Source organism: Chanodichthys erythropterus, chromosome 11 (genome assembly GCF_024489055.1).
Source record: "Chanodichthys erythropterus isolate Z2021 chromosome 11, ASM2448905v1, whole genome shotgun sequence".
Lineage (NCBI taxonomy): Eukaryota > Metazoa > Chordata > Actinopteri > Cypriniformes > Xenocyprididae > Chanodichthys > Chanodichthys erythropterus.
The window spans coordinates 52,569,365-52,592,329 of record NC_090231.1 but is presented as its reverse complement, the minus strand read 5'-3'; the positions used below and the strand labels follow the sequence as shown (position 1 = coordinate 52,592,329).

The 22,965-nt window shown below is 35.7% G+C and overlaps 2 protein-coding genes across 3 annotated transcripts in view; both read right to left on the bottom strand.

The window, feature by feature from the left end:
• The window catches only part of tspan5a (tetraspanin 5a), a 29,084-nt gene extending 17,694 nt beyond the window's left edge, over window positions 1-11,390 (bottom strand). For both annotated transcript variants that reach the window (XM_067400018.1, XM_067400017.1), the window contains exons 1-3: window positions 11,031-11,390; window positions 752-802; window positions 3-149 (exon numbers count right to left, since the gene is read on the bottom strand). In XM_067400018.1, the coding sequence (XP_067256119.1) occupies window positions 3-149; window positions 752-802; window positions 11,031-11,114 (282 nt within the window). In that variant the 5' untranslated portion in view covers window positions 11,115-11,390. The remainder of the gene's footprint in view (window positions 1-2; window positions 150-751; window positions 803-11,030) is intronic.
• A 2,477-nt stretch (window positions 11,391-13,867) lies between these two features.
• Window positions 13,868-22,182, bottom strand: LOC137030241 (bone morphogenetic protein 7). The gene is made up of 4 exons (XM_067400431.1): window positions 21,906-22,182; window positions 16,941-17,556; window positions 14,098-14,184; window positions 13,868-13,997 (listed from the first exon to the last, which is right to left on the bottom strand). Exons 1-4 carry the CDS (start codon window positions 22,180-22,182, stop codon window positions 13,868-13,870), a joined length of 1,110 nt encoding a protein of 369 aa, XP_067256532.1.
• Window positions 22,183-22,965: the final 783 nt, after the last annotated feature.

Below are 22,965 nucleotides of genomic sequence, written 5' to 3'. Positions count from 1 at the left end.
ACAAATTTTAGCAGTAAGGTGTTTTCCCTCAGGGCCCCGATACAGCCTGCAAAACCCAGGATGAACATCACCCCTCCCACCACCAAAAACAACCACACCGGGTCAAATCCACCCAGATCTGTGATGGAGGAGATATTCGAGAGAACTCCCTGAGGAAGAGAGAGAGAGAGAGAGAAAGAGATTTAATTAGCTGAATTGCTTCCCAGCAATATCCAAGTGTTTATACATATTTTTGTGTAAAAGATCAGATGGAGCACTGAGTGAAAAATGTAAACAACATTTTCTTATATTAAACTGTCCAAAAATGTATTTTTGTGGTCCAACCTTATAAATAAAATATTAATAGAAGTTAAATGAAATAAAATATAAAAAACTTTAAATCATATTTCAGCTAGTTGCCAAGATAACGTTTCTCATTTAGTTTAACTTGATGTATTAAAATATTGAAAATGGCAATAAACATGACATAAACATGATATACACATACATACACACATACATACACACACACACACACACATATATATATATACATACATACATACATACAGACATATATATATATATATATATATATATATATATATATATATATATATACACACACATATGTAGGTCTCCAACACACCACTGCAGCTCATGTATTTAATGTGAAGAAAATGGGACATCTCAACTTCACATGTGCATTAAGATGCTTATCAAATAAAGATGAATTTTATGGATTATGCATTAGATACTGTATTTTCCTCACCTTCTCACTCCATGCCCACAGTCCAATTCCAAGGAAAGCCACTCCAAGCAACTAAAACAAGAAAAATATGGGATTTCTCTGGTAAAAAATATTCATTAAAAGGGACATTTCACCCAAAAATAAAAAAAAATTCTGTCATTTACTCACCCTCATGTTGTTTCAAAACCATAAGATTTTGGTAACCTTCAAAACACAAATTAGGATATTTTTTAATGAAACCTGAGATGTTATTGTCCCTCAACTGAAGGTCCAGGGATTAGAAACTTATAAGATTCAAAAAGGTTGTAAAGGCATTGTAAAACGAATCTATAATCGAGTTGAATGGTTTAATAAAAGTCTAAATTAATTCTGTTTATCATATAAAGTGATCATATATCTTCACAAGTCTCGGATTAAACTGCTCGGTTCATATAGATTTGTTTTATGATGCATTTACGACCTTTCTGGATCTTCTAAGTTTTGGTTACCTGGACTTTCAATGGAGGGATAGAAATCCCTCAGGTTTCATTAAAAATGTCTTAATTTCTACTTTGAACATTAACCAAAGTCTTATGCGTTTGAAATGACATGAGGGTGAGTAAATGATGACAGAATGTTTACTACATTTTTTTTAGGTTTTACAGTATGCATGCATTGCTCATTATTGAAAAAAAAAAAGATGCATTAAAAGGTACAGTATACATTTTCTGAGGAAATGACAACCAAACAAACACACCCCTCCCTTCATTACGCTCAGCTGTGATTCAACAACAGCATATTTTGGTTCTGTGAAAAAAAAAAACAGTTATTCATGTATCGAGCATATATAACGCAACCTCGAAAAAGCGTCTGATTTCAGATATCCAGCACTGGAAAGCTTTTCTAACACAGTGTTTCTCAACTCCAGTCCTCGGGACCCACTGCTCTGCACATACAAAATGTGCAGAGCAGTGGGTTCCGAGGACTGGAGTTGAGAACCACTGTTCTAACATATGGGTCCTAAAGCTCTTGTCTGATCATAACCCTTCTTCTTCCAGTTATATTCCTCTGACCTTTTCCTCTTTGGTAAAATCTCAGTCATCTTTATTTTTCTAATCTTTCTTCAAATCTCCCTCTTGCTCACTCTCTCTTCTCCCCCATCATGAATGTATACGCCCACTACTACTGATCGGCTAAAGAGTGTTGTGGTGCTCGGTCCAGTCCACTTTGGGTTTTTTTCCACCTACAGGTGGATACAGGTATTCATTCATTAAACACAGACTGATATATTTCAAATGTTTATTTCTTTTAATTGTGATGATTATAACTGACAACTAAGGAAAATTGTGTAGAATATTGTGAAAAGGTTCAATATTGAAGACACCTGGTGCCACACTCTAATCAGCTAATTAACTCAAAACACCTGCCAAGGCCTTTAAATGGTCTCCCAGTCTAGTTCTGTAGGCTACACAATCATGGGGAAGACTGCTGACTTGACAGTTGTCCAAAAGACGACCACTGACACCTTGTACAAAGAGGGCAAGACACAAAATGTAATTGCAAAAGAGGGTGGCTGTTCACAGAGCTCTGTGTCCAAGCACATTAATAGAGAGGCAAGGGGAAGGAAAAGATGTGGTAGAAAAAAGTGTACAAACAAAACCCATTCAAAAATGTGGGGGAGATTCACAAAGAGTGAACTGCAGCTGGAGTCAGTGCTTCAAGAACCACTACGCACAGACATATGCAAGACATGGGTTTCAGCTGTCGCATTCCTTGTGTCAAGCCACTCTTGAACAACAGAGGCGTCGGACGCGTCTTGCCTGGGCTAAAGACAAAAAGGACTGGACTGCTGCTGAGTGGTCCAAAGTTATGTTCTCTGATGAAAGTAAATTTTTCATTTCCTTTGGAAATCAGGGTCCCAGAGTTTGGAGGAAAAGAGGAGAGGCACACAATCCATGTTGCTTGAGGTCCAGTGTAAAGTTTCCACAGTCACTGATGGTTTGGGGTGCCATGTCATCTGCTGGTGTTAGTCCACTGTGTTTTCTGAGGTCCAAGGTCAACGCAGCCATATACCAGTAAGTTTTAGAGCACTTAATGCTTCTTGCTGCTGACCAACTTTATGGAGATGCAGATTTAATTTCCCAACAGGACTTGGCACCTGCACACAGTGCCAAAGCTACCAGTACCTGGTTTAAGGACCATGGTATCCCTGTTCTTAATTGGCCAGCAAACTCGCCTGACCTTAGAAAATCTATGGGGTATTGTGAAGAGGAACATGCGATATGATGCAGACCCAACAATGCAGAAGAGCTGAAGGCCACTATCAGAGCAACCTGGGCTCTCATAACACCTGAGCAGTGCCACAGACTGATCGACTCCATGCCACGCCGCATTGCTGCAGTAATTCAGGCAAAAGGAGCCCCAACTAAGTATTGAGTGCTGTACATGCTCATACTTTTCATATTCATACTTTTCAGTTGGCCAAGATTTCTAAAAATCCTTTCTTTGTATTGGTCTTAAGTAATATTCTAATTTTCTGAGATACTGAATTTGGGATTTTCCTTAGTTGTCAGTTATAATAATCCAAATTAAAAGAAATAAACATATGAAATATATCAGTCTGTGTGTAATGAATGAACATAATATACAAGTTTAACTTTTTGAATGGAATCAACTTTTTGATGATATTGTAATTATATGACCAGCACCTATTACACAGCCAGGATTATGTAAAACACTTTCTTTTTTTTTTCAGCACACTTACAGACATCTAGCTAATATTCACAAAATTGTTTGTTTTGGGTGTTGATTTAAATTTTCAGCAGCATTTTTTTTTTTTTTTTTTTTGCTTTGGTACCAGTTCAAAACTTAGAGTGTCAGCAAATAGGAATGTAACTCTTATCTGCTTCTTACCAAATGAACCCACAATGCTTTTCTCCAAAGTACACAGTAATGTTTCCATTTCAAAACTTCTTTCCCAGTGAGCCAATGCTGAACATTTGAGATAAAAAGACAGCAAGCATTTTATCAGATTTCCTCAGCCTGACCAAGCATAGGTCATAACAATTGAACGTAAAAGGTGCCAACTTCCATATTTCACTCTTTGTTAATAATTTCAACAGCTTATCATGTTACAACATTTCTGCAATCTGCTTTTACATGGTGGCATCTGAGCAGACATTTGGTTCTTCCCATGAGACGTATGTTCTCATTATGTCCATAGGGCTGTGATTGTGCTAGCCCTAACATGGCTTTTATTTCTACCTTATTTCTTCATATACTATGATTTGTTGCTAATTAAACACATATGCATTGTGTTCAAATTTACTCTAATGCTCACAAATTCTTTTGCAGTAATACAAATACATCTAATCCATGAGAAGAAAATTACTTTGGGGTTACAAATTTGCCATGTATTCCTCCAAACACAAACATATTATTGGCAGGTTCTGTTTTGATAAATTCCGTAATGTACATTTGTAAGAAACAGGAACAATTTACTCCCAAATTCACCTAGTGATTCATTCTTCAATGGACAAATTAAGAAAAAGAGCAATAGCAATTCTACATATATTCATTACTGCTTTCAAATATGGGCACAATATTTCAGAGGGGTCAGGATCTTTAGTTCGACCACCCTGTATATCTCAAGGCCACAGAGACTTGAAACACCTCCAGAATTTCATTCACTATTCAAAAAAAATATTCTCAGCTACAAGTCGTTTCAGTCTAAACGGCCGTTTGTCTCTCATAACGCTCTATTTTTCATCTACAGAGCACCGACTGTGTGTCGGACTATGCATCACACAAGGGTTTTTGTGTACATGAATTACTCAAGACAACAGTTCAGTGATTGTGGGTACAGTACTGTAGTTCTCTTACTAAAAAATGAACTCTAACTCAGATGACGTACAATTGTACTACATTGGGGAAAAAATGTTGTGGGGTTTATTTTGAAACAACTTTCCCTCACAAATTGCTAGTAAATTGAACAAATATGACAAAGAAATGACAAGTAACATTGAATTAAATGTGAAAGTAAGTAGAAAGACTGAAATAGTAATAGTGCTCTAATAATTTTAGTTTTATTTGCAACTTCGAAAATATCTTTTACAGTATAATAATTCATATTTAATGCAGTTCTGAAACATAAAAAAAAATGTACTTGTTAAAGGTGACATGAAAACTATTTTCTAAATGCATGTTTTAGATCTCATGAACAATTCATCAATGCATTTTTTTTTTTTTTTTGACCTAATAACATTTTATCAAAACTAATCTTAATCTTCTAGTGAAAACATCAGACTTCTCTCTGGTGACTCCACCCACATCTCAAAATCCAATCGTTAATGTGTACGTTAATGCGTAATTTGGAAGTATGTCACAATACGAAAGAAAAATTCTGTTGCAACTTTAGTTTCATTGGAATTTCAAATTTTGATTTAGTAAATTAAGGAATTTTAAAATATATAATGATTAATTTTCTAATAGAGGAAGATCTTAAAAGTGAAGCATGAGGGACAATTTAGTTTCTTGGACTTGATTCCAAAAGCAGAAGTTGGGTGGTGTACAAAGGCTCCATTCATTTCCATCCAACTTTTCATGGCACAATGGAGCAAACCGGAAAAACATGCAGCTATTTCAGCATCACAGGGTGTTGTTTGTGATATTAAAGCTGCGTACACACCCAATTTTCCACGTCTCTGTAGACTGGAAAAATGCATATTCCTTCTTAGCTGTTTGCATGTGTTTATGTAAGGGTTCGTTCACCCAAAAATGAAAATTCTGTCATTAATTACTCACCCTCATGTCGTTTCACACCCATAAGACCTTCGTTTATCTTCAGAACACAAATTAAGATATTTTTGATCAAATCCGATGGCTCAGTGAGGTCTGCATCGCCAGCAATGACAATCCCTTTTCAATGCCCAGAAAGCTACTAAAAACATATTTAAATCAGTTCATGTTACTACAGTGTTTCAACCTTAATATTATAAAGCGACGAGAATACTTTTTGTGCTCCAAAAATAACAAAATAGTGACTTTATTCCACAATATCTAGTGAAGGGCAATTTCAAAACACTGCTTCATGAAGATTTGAATCTTTACAAATCTTTTGTTTCGAATCAGTGTTTCAGAGCACCAAAGTCACGTGATTTCATTAAACAAGGCTTGGTTATGTCATAAGTGTTTTGAAACTTCAATAGTTCACGTGACTTTGGCAGTTTGATACGTGCTCTGAACCACTGAATCGAAACAAATGATTCGTAAAGATTTGAAGCTTCATGAAGCAGTGTTTTGAAATCGCCCTTCACTAGATATTGTTGAATAAAGTCGCTATTTTGTTATTTTTGGCACACAAAAATTATTCTCAACGCTTTATAATATTAAGGTTGAACAAATATTGTCACATTAACTGTTTTAAATAAGTTTAGTAACTTTCTGGGCGTTTGAAAGTGTTAATTATCTTTCTGTCTATGCAGGCCTCACTAAGCCAGCAGATTTGATCAAAAAAAAAACTTAATTTGTGTCCAGAAGATGAACAAAGGTCTTACGGGTGAAGAACGACATGAGGGTGAGTAACTAATGACAGAATTTTCATTTTTGGGTGAACTAACCCTTTAAGCTTTCTAAATGCAAGTAGTCTGAAAGGCATGACATCAGCATCAGGTTGAAAAAAAATGAAATGATTCACAAATACATCCAGGACAAACACCCAATGAACACTTTCATCCAGTTGTCCAGGAAAGCTTAATCGTAATGGTTATTCTGCACACCCTTTTAGAGATAAAATTATAAAAGATTACTGTAAAGATCATCTCCAGCCAATCCGGTCAATGTATGGCCAACAGTCAATGTAGACCATGCTTGCATTATTTTTAATATATATATTATATATTAAATCCATAAATGTATGGAATTTAAGGAAATACAGCGGCATTAATGATTTTAAATATAAAACGCAATTTAATAATATTAAAAAAACATCACAATGAAGACAATACTGTTGTCTACCTTGCATATACACAGGAATGATTTATTTTTTCTATTTCTATTTTTCTATTCTATAAAACCTTTGGGCAGTACATAATATTATTTCACCTCATCCACTTGAGGCAAGACATAGCATCACATAAGGACACAATCTTTTTAGTTCTTGTTCACCTAATGTCATCATGACCAACATATTCATCTTGAAGGAAATGACATTCACCTCAGTGAAAACATTCTGTATAGTATGCCAGAAAAACGTCAGGCAGAAACAAAGGAGTGCTTTGACTTAAGGAACAAGCTAGTGGAGCCTGACTCACTTTCAATTTGTAAATTTATTCAGACAGTGTCCAGAGATGAGAGCAATATTTTTTGCTAAAGTAAAATTGCTATTGCTTTCATTGATATTACACTCTAAAAATCAACCCAAGTTTGGTTAAATATGGACAAACCCAGTGTTTGAGTTAAAGGTGCCCCAGAATCAAAAATTGAATTTATCTTGGCACAGTTGAATAACAAGAGTTCAGTACATGGAAATGACATACAGTGAGTCTCAAACTCCATTGTTTCATCCTTCTTGTGTAAATCTCATTTTTTTAAAAGACCTCAGAAGAACAGGCGAATCTCAACATAACACTGAGTGTTACGTAACAGTCGGGATCATTATTATGTACGCCCCCAATATTTGCATATGCCAGCCCATGTTCAGGGCATTACACAAGGGCAGCCAGTATTAACGTCTGGATCTGTGAACAGCTGAATCATCAGACTAGGTAAGCAAGCAAGAACAATAGTGAAAAATGGCAGATGGAGTGATAATAACTGATATTTGTAAATTGTCTTTATAAATGTTTCGTTAGCATGTTGCTAATGTACTGTTAAATGTGGTTAAAGCTACCATCGTTTCTTACTGTATTCACGGAGACAAGAGCCGGGAGCGTGCGATTTAAAGGGGCCGCAGCCTGAATCGGTGCATAGTTAATGATACCCCAAAATAGGCAGTTAAAAAATTAATTTAAAAAAATCTATGGGATATTTTGAGCTGAAACTTCACAGACACATTCAGAGGACACCTTAGACTTATATTACGTTTTGTAAAAACTGGTTCTAGGGCACCTTTAAATGTTTGACCAACCTACTGGGCAGTTTTATTTAACCTAACTATGGCTGGCTTAAAATGAACCTAAAATAGTTTGGAAATTAAAAACAGACACATAATTACAAGAGGCAACAGTAATAATTGAAAGGTGAACATTTATTAATAAGAAATGTAATGTTTATTATTTAATTATTATTATTTATTAAGCTTAAATGTTTTTTATTTATTAAACATATTAATAATTGTTAATTTCCAACCTATTTTGGGTTCAATTTAGTAATTTTTACACAATAGCTGAGTTAAATAAAACTACCCAGCTCTGGAGCACAATGGTATTGTACTTATGTTATTTTTCTGTTTGCAAACATGTGCCAACAAAATCAACTGTACAAGACTACAGTCCACTGACAATTTTTCATTATGAGTAAAATATGTAAGCTGCGTCACAAAAACCCCCAATGTAAAAACCAAAATAAAGAATGTGAAAAGACAACAAGCATTACTTGGGTGAGATCATAACAGGAAATGCTGACTTCTGTGTCCAGTTTTAGAGTGGTACGTCATGAGCCAACGGTAAACATGCAGTAACTAATGTAGCAAATAGTTAATTGTAAATGAGTTCTGTAAAGTAGCACAGTGAACGCTCAATAACACCGCCCTCGTTATTGAACACCAGAGCTCATGTGAAAGGACGAGCGTCCCAGATAATTAGTAAAAACTAGGTGAAGGGAGAAAAGTGATCCATCTTGTGAAAATAAATCTTAGGCTATAGGAGTGTTGTAACACGGATTGAGTTGTAACATCATCAATTTAACCAGGTATAAAAGCCTCCTGAGGTGACAATAAAAGATGTGTGACTCTTTATAGAACAGAACTTTGGGAAAAAAGTGCAGAATTTTATGTTTAGCTCATAGTTTGTATGGGATTCACATTAAATGGGACAGCAGCTTTGTTTCTATTCAAAGTTGCAAATTGAAACTATGCACAAAATTGAAATATTGCATAAACAAATTTGTGAATAAAGCAGCGTTTTCATCCCATGTGTTCAAGAAAACAAAATCGCCACTTCCTGGGAAATTGGCACAAAATATATGTAATAAAAATGGAAGTTGCTGCAATCGGGGAAGCCATGGCACTGTTGCACAGTTGGCTAATTTCATAAATTAAAACAATAAATGCCATCATTGATCTCTTGCGGTCGGATTACTGTCGTTTGGGAACGCAGTCATGTGACACTTCTGGGAGGTCATTTTGGCTCAGAAATTTCAAAACAACCAAATCAACATTTGAGATGCTGTGCAAGGCGATTGGTCCACTGGTTGTCCAGTTATCCAATCACACCCAGTGGCAAAGTCATGTGAGTTTTTTGTTGCGCATCGAGGGATTTATTCGGTAAATGTTTCCAGCATAGTTTTTGCATGTCTTCTTATCCGATAAAAAATGTATCCGCATCATTTGAGCTTGTTTTTATGCGTATTTTAAGTATTTATGCGCATCTTGGCGTTTCCACCCAGCATTTTTATACGATATCCCAAAATGTGCATAAAGGTGGATGGAAACATAGCTAGTGACCAACATTTGGTGGCATTTTATTGGCCACAAAAGTTAGATAACAAAAATTAGTCGTGGCATTTATTTTCTGTAAACATGAACTAAAAATTGAGGTCATAGCCAAAGCATTATTTGTCACTTGATTTATATATATATATATATATATATATATATATATATATATATATATTAAACATGTGACAAAAACATATGTGTTTTGTCTACAAAAGCCAAGTAACAATTCTGGTTACTCAAGATAAACCTCATCAGATTGCACCCCTAAAAATCCCCTAAAAAAGTAATTAAATTACTTTTAAAACGACATTAGATAATTCACACACTGATTATAATTTTTTAGATGTTTACCATTTGGAATTTGTTTTATATGTTTACTATTTGAAATATTTAAAATTAAAGGTGCATTGTGTAAATTTTAGCGGCATCTACCGGTGAGGTTGTGAATTGCAATATAGAGAAGCTACGGTGGCCAACACAGGACAAATATGTCATTGTCTGAGACAACAGATAGTCGCCAGTCAAGCAAACGCGCTCTGCAGAGCAGTTTGTCCGTTTAGGGCTACTGTAGAAACATGCCGCCGCAAAATGGTGACTTAAAATGTAAAGGGACCCGCGGTGTATAGAAATGGCTCATTCTACACCACTGAAAATATAGTTATATATATTATATTGCATTTCTGTCAATAGATCCTCTTAAAATATTCATATTGCACCTTTAATGGTGGAAAGTTGGGGTGGGGTATATTGAAGATGGCATAATAAATAATTTTGATCAATTACACACATACACACACACACACACACACACAAACAGTTTTTAGAGATAAATGGTATATTTTGAAATAACAATAACTATATAATTTGAAGCAGATAAACATGGGGATTATGTTCAAACAAAGTTGTAGAGTTAAATTATCTTGTCACTCTACTTATTGCATTCAATCCAGGATTTGGATCCATGTGTTCTTCCATACAGTAACTTAGCAAACAGGGAATGTTCTCAGAACTTTGGCTAACGTTCCCTCAGTTATGAACAAACGTTATGTTAATGTTCTCAAAACTATAGCACAAAAACATTACTTATACATAGTTCAGGGAACGTTTTTTTGTTTTCCTGAAGCGTTTTAGTTGGATGTTCGTCAAAAATTCAACTACTTTTTCCACAATGCTTAGAGAACATGTCACGTTCCTATGTTTGCATTATAATAAAATGCAACATAATCAAGAAAAACGTTTTGAACGTTCAGAAAACATTCAGAAATAACGTTTTCAGAACTTAATGAGAACGTATTTTTGTTAGGAAGGTCGACTGCTTCACAGAGAGAAAGCCGATTATCTGTAGTACGCACTCGGCTGCTGTCATCATGCACATCTGAAATAAACGGTTGGAAGCGATATAAATGAGTTATATTAACACGAAACAGAACCAGGGGCTGCTGCTGCCTGCTCAGCGCAGAATAATCGATTGGTCTTAATTTAATCGACAAATTATGCCTGTCTTTTACAGTATATACCGGCTTCTCGCATTTCAAACAAACGAACAAAGGAAACGACCTGCGCACGAGAGCGAAATACCCATATATCAGACCCACATTCACAAGCAATGACAACAAACAATGACATATAAACAAAGAAATGATGGTGCAAACACAAAGCTCTTACCCAAAATATTATGTTAAATCCAAATATGAAATATTTAATGCAGCAGCTGACTTCTTGACCCTTGTAATGCTTTCCTGACATCATTGGCTCGTTTTCTCCAGCACAAACTACTGGCTCACATAAAAAACGCGAAGCAGGTTCAGTTTGATTATTCCGTTCTTAGGACATCGATGTCAAACTGTCCCAGTAATGTTATTACCCGCATAAAAGAAACATAATGCTGACCACCTTCAACAGCGGCTAAATTAGATACAATGCCGACTGTCATTTATAAACAAATCCGCTGACTTCAACACTGTATATCTCGAAATAACGGCCCCTTCTTCACTGCAATTAGTTCACATAGCTTTTTTTTCCCACTTGACATGGCTGCTTTTGATTGACAGCACAAGTAACCAATCAGCTGCTGTGTCTCGGTTGCGCCTCAATCCTCCCCCACCGCGATTCGCCTCCTCTCACAAGCACGCGCATAAGTAGTTTTCGCCGTGCAGTGTCGCTCAATTTTCGTAAACTGCATTTTAAACAATGAAATAAGTGCTGTCTGAATGACTCCATCAGAGAACACTGAAATATTGTATAAATATTTGCTGTTTAAACTAAAATGCGTATGCTTTTCGTTATTATATTAGATTATTGTATGTTTTTAAAGGAGACCTGTAATTGTTTTTCTTGATCTGACTGACTTTATTTGTAGTAGTATTGTTATTTTTGTTGAAACTTTATGTGCTGCCATCTTGACTCTCTGGAAGGAGATTGTAATATCTCAATGGGATCTTCCTGGTTAAAGGTTTAGTTCGCCCAAAAATAATGTCATTTATTACTCACCTTCATGTCATTCTACACCCGTGAGACCTTCGTTCATCTTCGGAACACAAATTAAGATATTTCTGATGAAATCGGGGCTGCATAGACAGCAATGGTAGCCTTCTTCCTCTCTCAAGATCCATAAAGGTACTAAAAACAGATTTAAATCAGTTCATGTGAGTTCAGTGCTTTTACCTTAATATTATAAAGCGACGAATGAAATAATATTTTTGTGTGCCAATAACAAAATAACGACTTATATAGTGATGGCTGATTTCAAAACACTGCTTCGCTTCAGAGCTTTACGAATTGAATCAGAGGTTCGGAGCAGGGTTGCCAGGTTTTCACAACAAAACCCACCCAATTGTTCTTTAAAACTATCCCAAAGGCATTTCAGGGGGACCCACAGTAAAAATCGCATCCCGGGGGGTAAAATTAGTGTTTTTGGTGCGGCTTCCCTGGTAAAATTCGTATTTCAGGGACTAAATATCACGTTATGTTGGGTCGATTCAACCCGTGGCCATGAAAAACAACAATTCCGCAGGAAAACCACAGACTAGGCAACACTGGTTCGGAGCACCAAAGTCACCTGATTTCAGCAGTTTGGCGGTCTGATGCACGATCTGAATCACTGATTCAACACAAAAGATTCATAACACTCTGAACCACTGTACTCACATGAAATGATTTAAGTATGTTTTTAGTACCTTTATGGATCTTGAGAGAGGAAATGTCATTGCTGACCTCACTGAGCCATTGGATTTCATAAAAAATATCTTAATTTGTGTTCCGAAGATGAACGAAGGTCTTAGGAGTGTAGAACGACATGAGGGTGAGTAATAAATGACAGAATTTTCATTTTTGGGTGAACTAACCCTTTAAACAAAGGATAAATAAAAATAAATAAAACAATATATATATATATATATATATTATATTAGGCCTATATTATCTGTAGGCCTATATGACCATAAAAAAATCTGATGGAACATAAAAAGAGGCTTCTACTCACAGTTTACATACAGTATAAAGTGTAACATTCACACTGACTAAAACTTTGTGTTTGAATCTGGAACCAATGGAACTGCTGACAGAAAAATGTGAAAGGAAATTCCAGAACAGATTGTTTGTTTCACATTCTTTCCTTGAGATATTGTCCTGAATAAGTATTGGAGGTTTACAAAGGCATTTCTGTCCAAACAGAAAAATGAGCAAACATATGGTGTTTTTTTTATAATTACTCATTCATAGAGATATCGTGAAACTCATGACATTCTTCAACATAAGTGCACATTGATGCTCCATGAACGTTGAAAATAACGCTTTCTTGCTCTATTATGACATCCTGTGGCCAAAAGTGCACCTGCAATGTTCTCATCAAGTAGTTCTCAAAAAAAGAGCTAAACAAAATATACTTTGTTCTCTTTCAAAGGCATAAATACAGTTCCAGAAAAAAAGTTTGTGAACCCAGATGCTTTGGCATGAGCTCAGGTTTTGCACCAGACATCCTAAGAATACTGATGAACTGAAACAGTTTTGTAAAGAGAAAATGACCATTGTGCACTTATAAGCCATGATTACAGGCAATATTTGGTGGAGATAACTGCTGGATTCTGCATTGTGAATGTTTATACCATTTATATCACTTCTATTAGTTTAAGCATACCATGTTTTTCTATGTTCAAATCAAATATTATGACCAATGCAGAAATTCATGGTAAATCCAAGGGTTCACATACTTCTTCCTACAACCTGACGTCTATATGATGTCTGCATTTACATCTGCAAGATGTATTTCTTATTTGCTCATCTGCAATACATCTCTTATGTTTCCTGTCAGATGTTAAATAAACATTTAGAAAATGTCTTTAAGATGTTTATGATTTAGAGTGTATGCAAAACTGCTTTTTCTAAGACGTTTATCAGATGTTTGTACACAACAGATGTTAAGCGCTCTTTAGCAGACATCTTAGAGACGTACCATATGTTCTCAAATACTTCACAAACGGCAGTGTTTGATTTTTGCAGTCCTTTCATTGAGCATTTGGCTGGCACACACATCTCTCTGCTCTGACATCCTTTAGCTCCTTTATAATAATGTCCGCGGTGTCACTGCTGTACATCACAATGAGAGATGACAGCCCTTGAGGAGTGCAGTTTGATCTAGAAAATATATAAAGACAGTTTATGAAGGTCACACCTGTGTATTCAAAACAATTTTCATGAATAACTATAAAAAAGCTGCATAAGGGACTGAATGCACCTTTGGGGTAAATCATCTTCTCTGTGGTGTGATCTTTGTCTCTGAACAGGCATGGATGACGCAGACATTTCTTTCAAACAAGTACCTCTAAAAAGGCAACACAAGGAAGGACATCATTATTTGGTTATTAATCACATACAAGGAATACATCATGCAATAAATAATTATGCTCAACATTAGGGCTGTAACCAGACTAGTGTTGAGTAAGAGAAGCTACTATTAAAGGGTTAGCCTACTTACCCTCATGCCGTTCCACACCCGTAAGACCTTCGTTAATCTTCACAAACACAAATTAAGATATTTTAGTTGAAATCCGATGGCTCCATGAGGCCTCCATATGGAGCAATGAACACTTCCTCTCGCAAAAACCATTAATGTACTAAAAACACATTTAAATCGGTTCATGTGAGTACAGTGGTTCAATATTAATATTATAAAGCGACGAGAATATTTTTGGAGCGCCAAAAAACAAAATAACAACTTATTTAGTGATGTTTCAAAACCCTGCTTCAGGAAGATTCGGAGCACAAATGAATCAATGTGTCGAATCATGATTCAGATCATGTGTCAAACTGCCAACAGCTGAAATCACATGACTTTGGCGCTCTGAACAGCAGATTTGACCATGGATTTGACACACTGATTCATTTGTGCTCCGAATCTTCCTGAAGCAGTGTTTTGAAATCAACCATCACTAAATAAGTCGTTATTTTGTATTTTTGGCGCTCCAAAAATATTCTCGTCGCTTTATAATGTTAATATTGAACCACTACTCACATGAACCGATTTATATGTTTTTAGTACCTTTATGAATCTTGAGAGAGGAAGTGTCCATTGCTCCCTATGGAGGCCTCACAGAGCTATCGGATTTTAACTAAAATATCTTAATTTGTGTTCTGAAGATTAACGAAGGTCTTACGGGTGTGGAACGGCATGAGGGTAAGTAAAAAATGACAGAATTTTCATTTTTGGGTGAACTAACCCTTTAAAGTATTCGATACAAAACTGAAGTAGACTAATTAAACAAGTGTTTTTAAAAATTAACACGTAAATATATTGCTACTACTTACAACAAAGCATTACAGTATAACCGAGACGACAAAGTAATAGGCGTACATTAGAGGGACTTGATTAGGTGAATCGTATTAAGGCCTAAATGAACCGACAGCATGAATGATTCATTGGAACGAATCGGACTTTCCAAGGGCTACGAGAGTGGAGAGTCCCTTTTACGACCAAGCGATTCACTAGAAAGAATCGGACTTTCCGTACTGAGGAGGACCGTTTAGAATCAGCTGATTGACCAGAAAGAATCGGACTGTCATTCACATCTTTTAGGTGAGCTTTAAATATTCTCTCAGTAGCTCATTGCTTTTACTTTTAAAAAACAGCTGAACTATCATTATGCTAAAATGTAGTTTATTTAGTGGCATCGCTAATTGTAGTTACCCCTCAACAACACTGCCATAGACATTGAGGGGAACCCTTATGAAAAAACTTAACTTTAGCATACTTTTTAAAAGAGTAGCTACTTATAAGCTATAGCCTACTTAAGTGCGAAATTAATACTGCTTTCGGACACTTAATTACATGATATTTACATTTGAATGAAAATGTATTAGTATACATTTATATTAGACCTAAATGCAATTAGTTGAACTCATAGTTTTTTGACCCACTTAAGCAGGACTTGAAGGGTTCACCCCACAAAAGAAACTTTTCATCATTTAGGCTTTTGTTCATCTTCAACACACAAATGAAGATATTTTAATGGAATCTGAGAGATTTCTGTCCCTCCATTGACAGCCCGAGAAACGTAATTTAGGATTTTATTCATATATAAACAATGTTTAATGAACACAGAGCTTATCAAATATGGTAAACAGAAGCTCAAGCATGCTTGCTTGATGTGTGAGAACCAATGAGGTTCATTCTCATGTGTTACAATGAGGTTTGTTATCACGCGTCAAGCATGTATGGTTGGGTTTAAGTTCACTGATCAATGTTTATATGTGAATAAAAGCCTAAATTAAATCTGTTCAACATATAAACCGATCATGTCTTTTCAGAAAATTTGGATTAAACCACTCAATTCATATGGATTAGTTTTACGATCTCTTTATGAACTTTTTGAAGCAACAAAGTGGTAGTTGCGTAGCTGTCAATGGAGGGACAGAAATCTCTCAGATTTTTGGGTGAACTAATCTTTTAATTATATTTTTATACAAATTTTATAATTCTATTGTCTTTGAAATATTGAAGTGCACCGCTTAATGTACTATAAATGTACTTAAATGTCATTTCTGTTGAAACTTTTACATATTTAAATATATTTGATGAACTTGCAATTTAATTAATGTAAAATCTATCAACTTTAAATGTAATATTGAATAAGACTACAGATAAAATTATAACCAATTACTTTTCATGCACTTTAGTACGTTAGTCAACACATTAAAATAAGTGTACATATTTAAAGCATGATAAAAGATTAAAACATGAATTAAAATGTATTTTAAAGTAAAACTTATAATTTGACATTATTACAAAGCATACTTTTTTAAAAGTGTACTAAAGTGTGTTCAGAAACAATCATTAAAAGTTTATTATTTTATTATCTGCAAATACAGTTTTTTTTTTAAATATACCTTTAAGATTTAAAGTACACTACATGTGCACATTACATACAATTAGGTGTACCTATTTTTCACAAGGGAAATTAAACACTTTTTAATATTTGGTTAGCACTGTAATCGATTTCAATGGCACATTCTTAAACTTTTACATATTGTCAAGCCCCCTTACTCATAATAGTGATATATTACACAGAGACAGGCTCATACCTACAAATACTTATGTTGAAACTGGATGGCTGCAGTATCCATTGACTCAACTTGCTCGTATGAAGGTTGACATGATGTACATACAGTTTGCATGCAGCTACATGCCTCCCATGTCTCAAATGTCTCTCATATTCTGAGCTGACCATGCAGCTCTGCCTGTTCCTGTGCTCTGAACTTGCTCCTGAAGCCCTCTGCTGTAGCTCCATTGATTTGCTCCTGTAGACCACTAAGAGCGGCTGGCTGAGAGAGCTGCCATTCAAGCAGTAGAGGCTCTGAGTGAGGGCTTCGTGGAGAACCAAGCTGCCGCTCTCATCCCCAAAGCGAAGCTGGAAACCCAAGATATCTGAGTGGCGTGGTGGCTGGGTTATTGCAGCTGTCACGTCAAAAACGTCATAGCCTGTTGGAGGCACCCGGTCCAGACTCAATAAGTGCTCCACAAGAGGGCCACTAATGCTCAGATTATCTCTTCCTGGTAAAAGACTATGGACTGTGACCATCACACTAAGCGGCTTGTGATGAAGAGTCTTCCTCAGCAGGACCAGCTCTGCAACCCTCATGAAGGGACTCAGCTGGGACATGTTGAACCAGATCCATCCTGCAGTGCCATACTTTTCATCTTATGTGGGGGGGAAAAAGCATCTTTTAAAGGAACACTCCAATTTTTATGAAAATAGGCTCATTTTCCAACTCCCCTAAAGTTAAAGTTGAGTTTTGCCATTTTCTAATCCATTCAGCCGATCTCCGGGTCTGGCGGTACCACTTTTAGCATACAGTGGCATGAAAAAGTATGTGAACCCCTTGCAGAATCTGTGAAAATGAGAATTATTTTAATAAAATAAGAGGGATAATAAAAAATGCATGTTATTTTTTGTTTAGTACTGTCCTGAGTAAGATATTTTACATAAAAGATGTTTGCATTTAGTTCACAAGACAAAACAATAGCTGAATTTATTAAAATAACCCCATTCATGAGTATGTGAAACATTGATTCTCAATACTGTGTGTGGTTACCTGATGATCCACGACTGTTTTTATGTTTTGTGATGGTGATTCATGAGTATCTTGTTTGTCCTGACAGTTAAACTGAGCTCTGTTCTTCAGAAAAATCCTCCAGCTCCTGCAGATTCATCAGTTTTCAAGCATTTTTGCATATTTGAACCCTTTCCAGTGACTGTATGATTTTGAGATCTGTGTTTTCATACTGAGGATAATTATGGGACTCAAACTCAACTATTAAAAAAGGTTCAAACATTCACTGATGCTCCAGAAGGAAACACGATGCATTAAGAGCCGGGGGATGAAAACTTTTGAACAAGATGAAGATGTCACAATTTTTCTTATTTTGTTTAAATATCATTGTTTTTCATTTAGTACTGCCCTTCGGAAGCAACAGAAGATACTTGCATGTTTCCCCGCAGAAAAATTAAGTACAATTTACCTTGATATTTGAATTCAAAAGTTTTCATCCCCCGGCTCTTAATGCCTCGTGTTTCCTTCTGGAGCATCAGTGAATGTTTGAACCTTTTTTAATAGTTGAGTTTGAGTCCCCCAGTTGTCCTCCATGTGAAAAGATGAATCTCAAAATCATACAGTCACTGCTGGAAAGGGTTCAAATATGCAAAAATGTTTGAAAACTGATGAATCTGCAGGAGCTGGAGGATTTTTCTGAAGAACAGAGCTCAGTTTAACTGCTCAGGACAAACAAGAGACTCATGAACAACCATCACAAAACATAAAAACAGTCGTGGATCATCAGGTAACCACACACAGTATTGAGAATCAATGGTTCACATACTCATGAATGGGGTTATTTTAATAAATTCAGCTATTGTTTTGTCTTGTGAACTAAATGCAAACATCTTTTATGTAAAATATCTTACTCAGGACAGTACTAAAAAAATAACATGAATTTTTTATTATCCCTCTTATTTTATTAAAATAATTCTCATTTTCACAGATTCTGCAAGAGTTTCACATACTTTTTCATGCCACTGTATCTTAGCATAGTTCATTAAATCTGATTAGACTGTTAGCATCTCGCTCAAAAATGACCAAAGAGTTTCAGTATTTTTCCTATTTAATACTTGACTCTTCTGTAGTTAAATCGTGTACTAAGACCGACGGAAAATTAAAAGTTGTGATTTTCTAGGCCGATATGGCTAGGAACTATACTCTCATTCTGGCGTAATAATCAAGGAACTTTGCTGCCGTACCATGGCTTCAGCAGGCGCAATGATATTACGCAGTGACTTTGCACACGGAGCGTGCCTTGTAACCATGGAGACGTTTGTGAGAGATGCTGCATGATATCATTGCACCTACTGTGCTCATGGAACGGCAGTAAAGTTCCTTGATTATTACGCCGGAATGAGAGTATAGTTTCTACCCATATCGGCCTAGAAAATCACAACTTTTAATTTTCCGTCGGTCTTAGTACACTATGTAACTACAGAACAGTCAAGTTTTAAATAGGAAAAATATCGAAACTCTTTGGTCATTTTTGAACGAGATGCTAACGGTCTAATCAGATTCAATGAACTATGCTAAGCTATGCTAAAAGTGGTACCGCCAGAACCGGAGATCGGCTGAATGGATTCGAAAACGGTAAAACTCAACTGTTTAACTCTATAGAGTTGGAAAATGAGCCTATTTTCAAAAAAAGTGGAGTGTTCCTTTAAGGGTCTTTGGGTTGAAAATAGCAACAGAATTTATTTTATACCTTTTTTATAATACAATTTGTTAGTTGTATTTAAATAACTGCAAAGATTGTCAAACCTTCTTATGCATCAACATGTCTTCAGGGAAGTGTAAAAAAAGGGTTAAACTACAGAGAAAGAAATGGTAACATCTGTCTCCCAGCAGTTGATAATTGTATCCCATAAAAATTATCTTTAAAAATCACAATGACGTATTTAAACATTGTTTCCTGTGGAAATGATGTCTTCATGCCTTAAAATAGCTTAAATTTAACACACCCTTCCTTCATTTAATATACATGGAGCCATGAATATGCAAATTAGTCCCTGCCTCCACTCAATCACACAAGCTCAGAATACCTGATCCACAATGGCAAGTGGAAATATTGGTTTAATTCAGCCATATATGTTTGAACCAGAAACTGATTCAGGAGAAGAAGAGGAACAGCGTATTATTTAAAGGATAATCCACGGCTAGCTGTGCATTCATCAATTTAATTGCATGACTTTGAGGCAAAGAACCACCCGACATGAAGCTATTAAAACAGCTAAAGGGGTTTCAGCTGTTTTAGTTTCAATTTAACAACTCCCCTTAGCTGTTCTAACCACGGCTTCTTAGGGCTTATTGCTTTATTTTGTGTGGAAATAATTCCTTCCGCCACAGATTCAAATCTCAGATAAGTCCATAATTGTAAAACACCACTTTAGAACTAGCAACGAAAGAATGCGTCTTACTAGCTTGCTTCCATTACAATCACCCCCCTAGACCTCACTTTCATCTGGGTCATCTAAGGGGATTTCCCATGACAGCGCTAATCAATGTATTTTTCGGTTGCGTCTTATAAGGTGTTGTTTAAATTAAAAATAATGTCATTGTTTACAACCTTGTTTCAGTCCCTTTCAATATAAAAGTCTTTGCTACTACTTTGCTATCTTTGCTAAAATTATAGTGAGTTTGCTCCTCCGCCATTGACGCTCACTTTGAGAAATGCTGCCAGTATAGATCCGGCAGAAACGAGTAGAGTTATACAAATTGTGAAACAGTTTCCGTGTGATATTAGTAGAATATCTCATGGCTGGAAAAAGCTCTTAGCCAAGATTAGATAAGAACCAGAACTAACTGTTGTATAAATTAAATTGGAAAATAATGCAAAACTGATATATTTTTGATAGTTACATTTTCTGACCCCACAGTACAACATTCATATTTTTAAAGGATTAGTTCACTTTCAAATAAAAATTTCCTGATAATTTACTCACCCCTGTGTCATCCAAGATGTTCATGACTTTCTTTCTTCAGTCGAAAAGAAACTAAGGTTTTTGTTGAAAACACTCCAGGATTTTTCTCCATATATTGGACTTCAATGGAGCCCAAACGGTTGAAGGTCAAAATTACAGTTTACAGCAATCCCAGATGAGAAATAAGGGTCTCATCTAGAGAAACCATCGCTCATTTTCTAAAAAAATAAAAACTAATAATAATTATGTTTTAACCATAAATGCTCATCTTGAACTAGCTCTCTTCTTCTTCTCTATTAGAATTCCAGCAGTGTAGACACTGCTAAGTGTATTACTGCCCTCCACAGGTCAAAGTCTGAACTAAATTGTCATATACAATATGCTAGTGCAAGTATATAACAATTAGTCCAAACTTTGACCTGTGGAGGGCAGTAATACACTTAGCAGTGTCTACACTGCCGGAATTCTAATAGAGAAGAAGAAGAAGAAGAGAGCTAGTTCAAGATGAGCATTTATTGTTAAAACGTATATAATAAAAAAAATAAAAAAAAATTAGAAAATGAGCGATGGTTTCTCTAGATAAAACTCGTATTCCTCATGTGGGATTGTGTAGAACGCTTTGAAGCTGCACTGAAACTGCAATTTTGACCTTCAACCATCTGGACTCCATTGAAGTCCACTATATGGAGAAAAATCCTGGAATGTTTTCATCAAAAACCTTAATTTCTTTTCGACTGAAGAAAGAAAGACATGAACATATTGGATGACATGGGGGTGAGTAAATTATCAGGAAATTTTAATTTGAAAGTGAACTAATCCTTTAAGGTTTAAAGAAAGCTCAAATAAACAGAAATTAATTGGCAATAATAAATGGTTTATATATATATATATATATATATATATATATATATATATATATATATATATATATATATATATATATATATATATATATATATATATATCAATTTTAATATTTAGTTTAATATTTTATTATTTATTTTGAATTAAAATAAATGTTCTACTTTACCTTCAATGCTCCGGAAACTCTGCACAAGAGTTCCATCTGATCCACTCAGGTCTCTTGCCTGTGTATCCAAGGACTGGTAAACGTGCTTCATGTAGGGGTGTGGCTTTGCTTGCTGAGGTGCTGACAGTTTATTTATGTGCAGCATCTCCAAAATAGCTTTGCTCAGGTCTCTATCCTCCGGTTCCTCCCCCTCATCTTCCATTAACGCCAAACCGTGAATCCCTCCTAGTCCTAAAAGACCAATTAGGAAGCATAAAAATAATGCTGAAAACCTCATTCTGCAAAAAAAGAAAGCACTGACAGATTCACTGAAGAAAGCCGAACCCTGATTCTCCGACACAGCTCGGTCAGGAAGCAGTGGGCACAGCAGAATCACGCTCAATCATTAGTGGGTGGGTAGGATTCAAAGCCCATGCAACCAACAGCCAAACACTGAAAAAAGCAATTACTGCTTTCCCACAGAAAACCCAGGAATGTCACACTCCATTTGACAGGCATTGTGCTCTCAGTTTTCGTGGAAGTGCTGCAAAGTGAACAGGCTTGTTTTGGTTTGAGGCTTCAGTTCCTTTCACTTACTTGAATCAAGGGATCTTTTCAACTATTTGAGCTTTTCTCAGCGTAAGCGGATAGTGCTCGTCTCTCTATGTTCATTAACTTTTGCATTCTTGGCACAAACAAAGTATCAAGTGCAAGTTCTTCATTGTAACCTTGAGATTCATTTTGAAACCTTGCTCAGGATCATTTTGAAAGTTGTGGGTAATAATTTAGCAATAGACGTCATTATTATTTAATTTCAAGTTATTTTTAAAAACACATGGATGGATTTTTGTTTAATTAAAGGATTAGTTCATCCAAAAATGAAAGTTCTGTCATTAATTACTCACCCTCGTGTTGTTCCACATCCGTAAGACCTTCTTTATCTTCAAAACATAAATGATGTTTTTAATGAAATCTGAGAACTTTCTGTCCCTCCATAGAGATCCAACGCAATTACCAATTTCAAGGTCCAGAAAGGTAGGAATGACATAATTGAAGTTCTCCATGTGACTGCAGAGGTTTA